This window comes from Ranitomeya variabilis, chromosome 3, assembly GCF_051348905.1.
Source record: "Ranitomeya variabilis isolate aRanVar5 chromosome 3, aRanVar5.hap1, whole genome shotgun sequence".
NCBI lineage: Eukaryota > Metazoa > Chordata > Amphibia > Anura > Dendrobatidae > Ranitomeya > Ranitomeya variabilis.
This window is the reverse complement of record NC_135234.1, coordinates 463962706-463975197: the sequence shown is the minus strand read 5'-3', so window position 1 is coordinate 463975197 and position 12492 is coordinate 463962706. Positions and strand designations below refer to the sequence as shown.

The following is a 12492-nucleotide window of genomic DNA, read 5'->3' as shown; positions in this document are numbered from 1 at the left end:
GCACTAGCAAAAAGTGAGGGTTACATTTATTTTTAAAAAGGCAACTTTTATTAAAGGGGTTGTTCACTTTTAGAACATTTTATCTCCTCTTCACATTTCATTGTAAAAATAATCAAACTGAGCATCACTTACCCGGCCTGGTCCAGCTCTGTCTCCGCTGTTGCAGCGGTGTCCGTTGTTTGGCTGCAGCAGTGATGACACGCCAACATTGCAGCAACTAATCACTATGGCTTTTCCCATGTACACAGCACAAACCACTGGAGTCAGTAATTGGCTGCAGGGCTTGGAAGGGAAGGAAGCATTACTTTAGAATAGATTGTGGGCGCCATGTGGTATTTAGGACTGTTAGAAAAAATAAAAACTTTGCCAGCTCACCATTTGAAGATTAAAGTTTGGTATGTTCTGACCAGTCGTGAAATAATGTAGTGAAAAAAGGGTATCGTTCAAGCTCCTTGAATCAATTTTTTTTTTTTTTTTTTTTTTTAAATGTTAACGTTCATTCCAGTAACACCATGGTGAAGAAAAAAGACAAGCAATGAATGCTATCCGGCGTTCTTTGTTAGTTTTGATAATGCGTTGCTTTGTTTTTTTTCCTCCGCAATGGTGTTATTGGAATGGATTTTAAAATTTTCAAATAAAGTGGAATTTTTAGCCAGCATCTCCAGCAATACCCTTTTTTCATAGTATTTTTTCATGGTATTTAAGACTCCCTGAGGTGCCAATACAGCAGAAACCGCCACAAGCACGGTAGTCCTATTTTGGATAATATACCACTAAAAGAACTTGTGGGTGTAGTGAAAGAATAAAACTGCTCCCCGATGTACCACTTTAGGGACTCAAAAATTAGGTGCGCACAAAGAAAAGCACTCACCTTTTGACGTGGCATTGTGAGCACAACACCATGTTCTTGTGACTGGAAGAAAATAAAGCGCCACCCCTATGACTGAAAGAGACGGTACTATAGAACTATACAGTGATTTTTGGAGACGATTACGGTGCCGTTTTAATTGCATCACTAACAACACACTGGGGAGTTTATTTGCTAAAAATGGCGCGACAGGTTCACTTTAAGCATGCGAAATGCATGCTCGATGGGGGTGAGGTCTGGTGCTTGATTCGACCGTTGCAGAATATTCCACTTCATTGACTTCGAAAGCAACCCATTTTTTTTAAAAGTATGTATTGGATCATGGTTCATCTGTGCTGGGAAGCGCTGTCCAATCAACCTTGCTGCACTTGGTTGAATCTGAGCAAAGTATAACCCTGTACATCATCACTAAACACTAGTGATCCAGGGGCATTTGAAACCATGTATGCTCATGCCATCACAATGCCTTTCCAAGCCTTCTCCATACTTTCTTCTTCCCATCATTCTGGTACAGGTTGACCTTAGTTTCTGTCCGAAGAATTCTTTGTCAGAACCAGAACTTAGCTGGCTTCTTTAGATGTTTTATGGCAAAGTCTAATTTGCTGATTAACGGTTTGCACCTTTTGGTGAAACCTTGGTACTTGCTCTCAAAGTAGACAGGTATGAAGACAGCAACGTCATGTTCTTACTTAGGTGGTTGTTGTGAAAGGGTTTTCCCTCATTATGCAGTCATCCACCACTCGTCTTCCGTGGACATCCAGACCTTTTTGAATTCCCAATCTCACTAGTGCCCTTTTTTTTTTTTTGTACCAAACTGTTGCTTTGGTCGCTACTAACATTTCTGCTATCTCTGATAGTATTCTTTTTTTCAGGCTAATAATGGTCTGTTTTCCCTTCCATTGAGAGCTCCCTTGGCCACATTATGAGTTCACAGCAACAGCTTCCAAATACCACACCTGGCATAATCTCCAGACCTTTTTACGTGCTTAACCCCTTTACCCCCGAAGGTGGTTTGCGCATTCATGACCAGGCCAATTTTTACAATTCTGACCACTGTCCCTTTATGAAGTTAGAGCTCTGGAACTCTTCAACGGATCCCTGTGATTGTTTTTTGTTACATATTGTACTTCATGATAGTAGTAAAATTTATTCGGTATGACTTGCATTTATTTATGAAAAAAACAGAAATTTGGCAAAATTTTAAAAACTTTGCCCTAAAATCAAAGATATGTCACATAAAATAGTTAAATATGTGGGAAATGTTGTCTACTACATCAGCACAATTTTTTTTTTGTTGGGAGGTTATAAGGGTTAAGGCTATGTGCACACGTAGGAAATGTGGTGCAGAATTTTCTGCACTAAATCTGCATGCGCAGATTCGATGCAGTTTCTGCGCAGATTCGATGCAGTTTCTGCGCAGATTCGATGCAGTTTCTGCGCAGATTCGATGCAGTTTCTGCGCAGATTCGATGCAGTTTCTGCGCAGATTCGATGCAGTTTCTGCGCAGATTCGATGCAGTTTCTGCGCAGATTCGATGCAGTTTCTGCGCAGATTCGATGCAGTTTCTGCGCAGATTCGATGCAGTTTCTGCGCAGATTCGATGCAGTTTCTGCGCAGATTCGATGCAGTTTCTGCGCAGATTCGATGCAGTTTCTGCGCAGATTCGATGCAGTTTCTGCGCAGATTCGATGCAGTTTCTGCGCAGTACAATGTAAAGCAATGTGAAAAAAAGCTGTGCAGAAAAATCTGCAGCAGAAACGCTGCAGAACTGCACAAAAGAAGCGACGTGCACTTCTTTGAAATCTGCAGCGTTTCTGCGCAGATTTTTCTGCACCATGTGCACAGCTTTTTTTTTTCCCATTGATTTACATTGTACTGTAAATCACAGTGCAGTTCTGCAGCAGAAAAATCTGCTGCAGTTCTGCACCAATTCTGCACTAAATCTGCATCGTGTGCACATAACCCTAAGTTGACCAGCGATTTTTCAGTTTTCCAACAAGATTAACAAAACCATTTTTTTTTTTTTAGGGACCACATCACATTTGAAGTCACTTTCAGGGGTCTATATGATAGAAAATACCCCATAAGTGACACCATTCTAAAAAATGCACCCCTCAAGGTGCTCAAAAACACATTCAAGTTGTTTATTAACCCTTCAGATGCTTCACAGGAATTTTTGGAATGTGGGGGGAAAAAAATTACATTTAACTTTTTCTCTGAAAAAAATTTACTTTGGATCAAAATTTTTTTTATTTAAACAAAGGTAACAGGAAAAAATTGACCCCCACCCCCCAAAAAAAATAATTGTTGTATAATATCTCCTAAGCATGCCAATACCCCATCTGAGGGAGAAAACCACTGTTTAGGCGCACGGCAGAGCTCAGAAGGAGCTCTATTTAACTTTTTGAATGCAAAATTTGCTGGAATAATTAGCGGACACCATGTCGCGTTTGGAGAGCCCCTGATGTGCCTAAACAGTGAAAAGTCCCCACAAGTGACACCATTTTGGAAACTAGACCCCTCAAGGAACTAATCTAGATGTGTGCTGAGCACCTTGAACCCCCAGGTGCTTCACAGAAGTTTATAACGTTGAGCAGTGAAAAGAAAAGAAAAATTTTCCCCACAAATATGATTTTAGCTCAAAATATTGCCTTTTCAAAAGGGTTACAGGAAAAACTGCACCATACAACTTGTTGTGCAATTTCTTCTGAGTACACTGATACCCAATGAGGCAGAAAGCTACTGTTTGGGCGCATAGCAGGGCTCAGAAGCGTCATTTGACTTTTTGAATGTAAAATTTCCTGGAATAATTAGCAGATGCCATGTCCCATTTTGAGAGCCCCTGATGTGCCTAAACAGTGGAAACCCCCCAAAAGTGACCCCATTTTGGAACCTAGACCCCTCAAGAAATGTATTTAGACGCGTGGTGAACACGAGTACGCCGATACCCCATATGTGGGGGAAAGCCACTGTTTAGGCTCAGAAGGGAGGGAGCACTGTTTATTAATGCAAAATTAGCTAGAATCAATGGCGGGCGCTAAGGCACATTCAAGGTACCTAAACAGTGAAATCCACCAATTTAACTCCAACCCTAACCCACTCCTAACTATAGCCCCAACCCAAATGGACAAGAATACTTTTTTTTTACCTAACTAAGGGGGTGAGAAAGGGGGTTGATTTACTATTTTTGTGTTATTTTGATCACTATGATAAGGTCTATCACAGTGATCAAAATAAACCAATAGGAAAAATGTCCTATTGTTGCCGGACGGCAGATCTCGGCAGGGGCTCGCCATTTTCTTCCAGGAAGAAGACGCCGGGAGCAGGGGAACAGAGCCGGAGGGTCCAGGGGAAGGCTCAGGGTACCCCCATCAGCTACCCCCAGTAGCAGAGACCCCGGAGATGTTCCGATGCTGGAGGGCGCTATAACCTTATTTCTCAGCGCTGTTAAAAAGAGGCGCTGAGGAATAAGTACCTTTAACTGCCGCCGTTAAAAGGCGTATTGGCGGGCGTTAACACACAAGAGAAAGTAGTAGCTACCTCCCACAGGGATGGAATGGCTGAAGAATCTTAGGCGCCCCCCCCCCCCCCCCCCCCCCGATACCTCATTTGCAGGAGTTTTTTTTTAAAGTCACTTCCCTTTGTCTTCTGGTTTTAGTTACCATTTCTGGAGCCAAGTTCATCAGAATGGTGCATGTGATTAGTGAATTTAACGCAAAGCAAAAAAAATGGCATTTCTTCCTGTAGTGAACTTTGTGACTTTTGGCACCAAAAGTTGCAAAAATTTTGCTACAAGTTTAGCGTACTCAAAAATACTCCAGAGTAGGACTGGAGTGAAGCTGTGTCAAATTTTGCCACTTTTTACAAAGTCACAATAGATGAATCAAGCTAAAGTATCTGGAATTGCTAAGACTGCCCACACAAAGCAGGAAAAAAACAAACAGGCAAGCACATATAAAATGGACTTAAAAAAAGGCACAAAATAGAATAATAAATTGGGTGCAAAAAAAGTTTCAAAGCAAAACAGGCGCAAATTAAATGATAAAGCGGGGTCTTAATCTTTTGGATCACCTTGCCAAGATACATAAACGACAACAATTACAGACTGGTGCATGGTTTTAGTTTTTGTTTTTTTTATTTCAACAATGATGACAATTTAGTTTTCATCCACATTAACTGTCTGAAGACCTGAAAAACATACAAATAATAGATTAACACTAGTGACAAACAAACTAAAGAAGTCCAAAATAACTATATAGCCCAAAAATGGCTACGAATCTGAGCATGGAATGAACACTATTAAAAGGGGTTGTTGTCCAGGCTTAAGCTGGTTTCACATTTGCGGACGAAGGCTTTGGGGAGGGCTGGTAGTTCCTCCGTGAAGCCCCGCCTCTTCCTTCAGCACCGCCTACGTCTGCATGTGTCCCTTATCTTTAACATTGGGTACGCAGGCCATGCGGATGCCTCCGCATGCGTCATTTTGACGCTGCGCCGACCGCAACAAAATGCAACATGTTGCGTTCGACGCGTCAAATCGACGCACGCGGAGGCATCTGCATGGCATGCGTACCCAATGTTAAAGATAGCGTCGCATGCAGACGTAGCGGAAGGAAAAGGCATGGCAGTGGGCGGGTCTTAACGGAGGAACTACGCAGCCCTCGTCCGCAAATGTGAAACCAGCCTTAGGGTTCACATTTGCAGTTACCATGTGAGCCGCAAGTACGCTATTTGCATACATTTGGCCTTGCTAAATTCACTTGTATTGAGCATGTGAGAGCATATCTAGTTGGCCATGCTCGACCAGTCCCGACACTGGAGTATTCTGACAGTGTGCACAGTGAGGATTCACAAGTCTGCAGTCACAAATTGACTGTAGACTTGAACCCCAAGCCTGGGAATCCTGTAAGCATAACTCATGATTCTTGTATCACCCATGGAGGTGAGTGAGGGTCATCTAGCTAGTCTTTGTACACCACACTAAGGCATGTTCACATATTGCAGACATGATGGATTCTCTGCATTTTAGCATAATACAGTACCAGAAAACTAGATGAAACTCCAGCAATTTTCATCTACACATTGGGGGAAAAAAAATCTCTGCCCAGAAAATCTGCTGCAGGTTTAAGGGGTTGTCCAATACTCCGGACAGCCTATTCTGAATCCCTAGGTTTCCCAATACAAACACATACTCACCTCTGGTGCCATTGTTCCAGTGGTGTCGGCAAGGGCTTTCCCAGGACTCCCGTGACATTGTTATGCCATGCAATCAGTGCTGGCTTTACTTTGCTCACTCTCACGGACGTAATGGATATCCGGAGAAGTGACAAAGCAGCAACAGCTCTCGCCTCCCCCAAATATCTTGATTTGTACAAAGGAGGGGAGAGTGAAACCAGTGCTGAGAGTCAGTCATGGGAACCCCAGGAGAGCCAGAGGCGACACTGTTGAAACCACATCAACACTGGAGGAGTACAAGTATCATAGGGGTTAACATAGAGGTTTAGAAGAGGTTGTTTCAGTAGTGGGAAACCTGCAATGCAGAGTGTGAAATCTACAGCGCTGCATTGGAAAATCTCACATTTATGATGAAATCTCCTCAAAGTCTATGTAGTTAAGCTACCTGCTAGCATTTATACTTTATAAATCGCTACATGGCGGGATTCATGAAAGTAGTAGCTACTTCTTTCCTTCTCAGAAAATGAAGAGAGACAAGTGATTATGCTTGGAAAACAGCACCATGCTGTATCATGGGTTATGGGTAGTGTTACAGCTTGGCTCCATTCCCTCCAATGGGGCTAGTATAGAAGATGAAACACAACCCATGGGCGCGTAGCACTGTTTCTGAAAGAGACTGCAATTATCTAGCAATGGACAACCCCTTTTCATAGTTTAAATTAAAAATATCTTGCTGCGTTTCGAAAACTTCCGTAGTATTGTACAAGTGGGATTAACAGAAATCTCCACAGGCTGTCTCACTGGAAATCCTGAAAACAATGATCTGTTGGGGCCGTGAGGCCTGGAGTTTGGGAGACCGTTATAGAGCACTGACAAACGTCACATAGCTTAGTACCTTTGTAAGTTGTAACTGGCACGTATGTGACCAATGTGTACAGTTTGTTGGGAGAATCTTCATCCTCATTGCGCTTCCTGGATAAGCGTACACGTATACGATAAGGTACATTCCTAGAAAAAGAAAAATAAGCAATACAAATAATACACATATATACAGCAACTGCTTCCAATAGCAGAGATAATATAACTAGTCCCTATGGTGAAAACAGGAGCTTCTTCAGCATCCTGTACATCACAGGTGTCAGCAAGAGCCCCAGGTATGGTCACGGGTACACATACAGTACAGGCAGCGCGGGAAGTAGACCAGAGAGGCTGCTCCATGTACTGAGGCTTTAGAAGTGAAATATACACTCAGTCATACTGTATAGGAGACAATGAACACAGTTGATGTACGTGTGAGAACGTGTTTACTTCTAGTATCCACGCTCTAGGAAAGGGGGAATTCATCAAGAACAGGGTTTTATATGCAAGTCTTGAAGAGTAAGTAAAAGACACTTGTGCACTGATAAATTTAGCACATCTTTGGGGTGCCAAGTGACAAAATAAAATCCACAACAGCTAAAAGCCAATAAAATATTTTAGCTTCTATGTGTGGTATCTTTCTGGGACCTTTGTGAAGTCTCACACACTTTAGAAATTGACAGATGTGGCGCACAAGGTCTAACATTTTTGGCACAAATGCCCCTTGTGCCAAATTTTGTATCTTACAGAGGCCAGAAAAGTCATGGAAAGAGGATACATCCTCCAAATGTCTGACCATAAATATAAACTGGGATAGGAGGCACCAAGCAGTGTTCTAGAAATCTTCTAAACCGCCCACCCAGCATGTCCCAGGTCTCTAGCTTTTGGCCACAATGACCTCTCTTCTTTCCCACAGCAGGTGAGCGAATTTCCATTTGAGATGTTAACCTGCTTTATGCAGTGTTTTTTAAATGAGACAAAAAGGGAATTACAAAATGAGATTTGAAACTGGAACATGGCAATGACTGCAGATTAGATGAGAAATACAGCAGTTATGAGACAGTCCAAAAATAACATCAGATGGATGGGAAAATGATGGGAGAAAGTTACAAAGACTGTCATTTGACACGCCTGTCTTTAAATGGGTTTGTCTTATCTTCTTAAATAGGTAAACAAACAGCTTTTCAACTTGTCTCTTCTTAAATATCTGCGGTTATCAAAAACAAAGATCTTAGGCCATGTGCACAAGTTGCGGTTTTTACTGCAGATCCGCAGAAGTTTTCCATGCGATGTACAGGACCATGTAAACCTATGGAAAATAAAAACCGCTGTGCACATGCTGTGGAAAAAAAAGGCACGGAAACGCAGCGGTTTATTTTCTGCAGCATGTCAATTCTTTGTGCGGATTCCGCAGCGGTTTTACACCTGCTCCATAATAGAAAACCGCAGTAGAATCCGCACAAAAAAACGCGGAAAATCCGCAGGAAAAACGAAGTGTTTTTGCCCTGCGGATTTATCAAAATTGGTGCGGAAAAATCCGCACACCAGTCTGCAGCGTGTGCACATAGCCTAGTTACTGCTTGTTGTCTAAGTTAGCAGCAACCGTGGCAGGGAGCGTTTGCTCAAAGGCAATTCTGATATTCCCCTCTGGACCCTCCAGTGCCCTTGTGCTCCATTTAATGCTGCAGAGGCACAGCTGCCTTATAAAGCACTGAGGTAGAGTGCAGACCCCAGCAAGACCATGCCACTGGTCTGAACTGTCAACACATTCGGGGCATGATGGGGTGTCTATGGGCCATAAACGGAAATATACACTATGAGCAGATAATTATTTCCACTATAATTCACGTAAATCTGTTGCGAATTATAATCTGCCAGGACGGAGGTGAACATGCCCCTTCCTGCCAAGTCCTACCAACAATCATAGAAAAGTATCTAGAGCAGCAAGAAAAAAAGGAGATTCGAGATTGTATTAACTCTTTTTGAGCAAAAAGAAAATGCCATGTGCCATGTCAGAAAACATATACAAGCGCACACAATGGGGGAGATAATCAAAAACTGTCTAATAGCAATACTGGCTTAGTTGCCCATCACAAGCAATCAAGTTTCGTTGAACTTGTAAAGATGTTTTGTTGCCGACACTGTACATACGAAGCCTCACCTGATGCCTTTAGCCCACACAGCTTTGTTCAGCCTTGTGTCGATACGTACGTCAGGAGTGCGCATCTCTTTCATTGCAAATTTACGGATCTCCTTGAGAGCCCGGGGAGCACGCTTTTTGAAACCACTGAAAAAGAAGAACAAACTTATTAAGTCTTGAAGGACATAAAACTCCACACAAAAAAAATGAAATGGAAGATGAAATGTTATGTCCTAGAAGTGTGGAAAAACTGCAATAAACTAACAGTGCGGTCCACCTCTGCCAGCTGCGGGTACACGTACAGGTGTTACACCAAATAAAACCACCCTGATATACTGACGTACAAAGTTGTACATATACTCCGAAGTTGGTATTTACTTGGGGAAAAAAAAAGGGTGGTGCAATTTTTGCAGGAAAAAAAAAACACAGCAACAGGCAGTGCAGCCATAAGATTTCTGCTCTATACATTTTCACTACCGCACCCCTCGGCGCAGGAAAACCAACTGCGCTCTCCGAAACGGTGAAAAAACAAAGGTTTGTACAAAGGACGCTGTAGGCATACGCTGGGTGCGGGAGGCCTATTTATAATGCGGGGTGTATGGCGGCAGCTGCACACACCCCAAACTTGTCCAAAAGGCAAAGTGTACATGGTGCCCATTAACCAACATGGCTGCACTCCCTGATGTCGCAAATGGCAGAAATCCACAACAGAAAACCGCTGAGTAACAATTCACACAGCTCCAACTTACGGCACAACACTGAGAGGTTGCCTTATAATGGCAACGATGACGGCAGTGCTGAACCGGTCACATGACAAGTCTGCGGCCCCCAACACAGACCTCATAAGTCAGGGGGCACTGGAGTCTGCACTATTCAAATCACACAGCAGTAAGAAAACTAGAAATAGCTACAGCGTGCGCCCCTGCCCACCAATACCCCTGCATGCAGCTACAGCGTGCGCCCCTGCCCACCATTACTCCAGCCCTACAGCCTGCACCCCTGCCCATTACCCCTGCAGATACAGCGTGCGCCCCTGCCCATTACCCCTGCAGATACAGCGTGCACCCCTGCCCTGCAGCGTGCGCCCCTGCCCATTACCCCTGCATGCAGATACAGCGTGTGCCCCTGCCCACCATTACTCCAGCCTGCACCCCTGCCCATTACCCCTGCAGATACAGCGTGCGCCCCTGCCCATTACCCTTGCCCTGCAGCGTGCGCCCCTGCCCATTACCCCTGCCCTGCAGCGTGCGCCCCTGCCCATTACCCCTGCCCATTACCCCTGCCCTGCCGCGTACGCCCCTGCCCATTACCCCTGCCCTGCAGCGTGCGCCCCTGCCCATTACCCCTGCCCTGCAGCGTGTGCCCCTGCCCATTACCCCTGCCCTGCCGCGTACGCCCCTGCCCATTACCCCTGCCCTGCCGCGTACGCCCCTGCCCATTACCCCTGCCCTGCCGCGTACGCCCCTGCCCATTACCCCTGCCCTGCAGCGTGCGCCCCTGCCCATTACCCCTGCCCTGCAGCGTGTGCCCCTGCCCATTACCCCTGCCCTGCCGCGTACGCCCCTGCCCATTACCCCTGCCGCGTACGCCCGTGCCGCGTACGCCCCTGCCCATTACCCCTGCCCTGCAGCGTGCGCCCCTGCCCATTACCCCTGCCCTGCAGCGTGTGCCCCTGCCCATTACCCCTGCCCTGCCGCGTACGCCCCTGCCCATTACCCCTGCCCTGCAGCGTGCGCCCCTGCCCATTACCCCTGCCCTGCAGCGTGCGCCCCTGCCCAATACCCCTGCCCTACAGCGTGCGCCCCTGCCCATTACCCCTGCAGCGTGCGCCCCTGCCCAATACCCCTGCCCTACAGCGTGCGCCCCTGCCCATTACCCCTGCAGCGTGCGCCCCTGCCCATTACATTATTAGATTTTGTGAAGGTATAACCCGTCCCCTGGTGACGCAGTTACTGGCAGCTCCCCAATACCGGGGGGCTCTGCTACCTGACAGCTCCGTAGTGTGCAGGCACTTACATGCCATGGATCCGCTTGTGAATGTTGATGGTGTATTCCCTAGTGACCACCTCATTGATGGCGGAGCGCCCCTTCTTCTTCTCGCCTCCTTTCTTTGCAGGAGCCATCTCTGTAGACACAAACACAGCATGTTAATGGGGGAGCGGCACACGGCGGTAACAGCCATCTGTAAGGCAGCAGCTCGGCCTGCACCGGGCACAGTACACAACCATCCAGCCCTCAGCATCCGCCGCCAGGCAGAAATACGGCGCCGGTCACACGTGGACGCATCTCTACTGCGACTCCGGGGAGCCGAGGGACGGCGGGCGGCTGAGGAGCGGAGGATGGCAACAGATACAGATGAGGAGCCGTCTGGGGCCCATACTCACTCGTCTAGGGACAATGTCGGAAAGGAAGGAGAGGGGGATTGTGGGAGACGTGTAAACCCTGGAAGGGAAGGAAAACTTCCGGGTCAGAAACCTGGGCATGCGCATTGCGAGCGTAGCGCTCGCAGAGCGGTGGAGTCTAGATTGGAGTTGCTCGTGTGAGGCTCCGTCCGGCAGCTCCTCTATCCCCAGGCAGGCCGGTGACTAGAACGGAGGCTCTCACCGGGTGACCGGAGCTGCTGGAGCGGGGTCCTCACAGGGACCACTCCACTCTGGGCTCCGCACTGACAGCACGAGGGGGGTCACTGAGCACCGGAATAATCACATTACATTATTATATATACACTAGATGGCAGCCCGATTCTAAAGAATCGGGAGTCTAGAATCCATATATACTTTATTTATTCAAATGTAAGAATAATTTGGTGGGCGGGGACCCTCGGCCTCCAATTTGGTTGGCGGGGCCCCACGGCCTCCGATTTGGTGGGCGGGGTCCCTCTGCCTCCGCTTTGGTGGGCGGGGCCGCTCGGCCTTCGATTTGGTGGGCGGGGCTCCTCGGCCTCCGATTTGGTTGGTGGGGCCTCTCGGCCTCCGATTTGGTAGGCGGGGCCCCTTATCCTCCGATTTGGTGGGCGGGGACCCTCGGCCTCCGATTTGGCGGGCGGGGCCCCTCAGCCTCCGATTTGGTGGGCGGGGCCCCTCGGCCTCCGATTTGGTTGGTGTGGACCCTCGGCCTCCGATTTGGTGGGCGGGGAACCTCGGCCTCCGATTTGGTGGGTGGGGACCCTCGGCCTCCGATTTGGTGGGCGGGGACCCTCGGCCTCCGATTTGGTGGGTGGGGCCCATCGGCCTCCGATGTGGTGGGCGGGGCCCCTCGGCCTCCGATTTGGTGGGCGGGGACCCCCGGCCTCCAATTTGGTGGGCGGGGACCCTCGGCCTCCGATTTGGTGAGCGGGGACCCTCGGCCTCCGATTTGGTGGGCGGGGACCCTCGGCCTCCGATTTGGTAGGCGGGGCCCCTCGGCCTCCGATTTGGTGGGCGGGGACCCTCGGCCTCCAATTTGGTGGGCGGA

The 12492-nt window shown here is 47.3% G+C and overlaps 1 protein-coding gene across 2 annotated transcripts in view; it reads right to left on the bottom strand.

The window, feature by feature from the left end:
* RPL31 (ribosomal protein L31) overlaps nucleotides 1-11551 on the bottom strand; it is a 125275-nt gene extending 113724 nt beyond the window's left edge. Inside the window, exons 1-5 of one of the 2 annotated variants that reach the window (XM_077296634.1) lie at nucleotides 11424-11551; nucleotides 11056-11164; nucleotides 9061-9186; nucleotides 6937-7049; nucleotides 5000-5057 (exon numbers count right to left, since the gene is read on the bottom strand). In XM_077296634.1, the coding sequence (XP_077152749.1) occupies nucleotides 5026-5057; nucleotides 6937-7049; nucleotides 9061-9186; nucleotides 11056-11162 (378 nt within the window). In that variant the 5' untranslated portion in view covers nucleotides 11163-11164; nucleotides 11424-11551 and the 3' untranslated portion in view covers nucleotides 5000-5025. Of the gene's footprint in view, nucleotides 1-4980; nucleotides 5058-6936; nucleotides 7050-9060; nucleotides 9187-11055; nucleotides 11165-11423 lie in introns of those variants that run through there. The other variant, XM_077296633.1, reaches the window with a different exon arrangement.
* Between the last annotated feature and the right edge of the window lie 941 nt (nucleotides 11552-12492).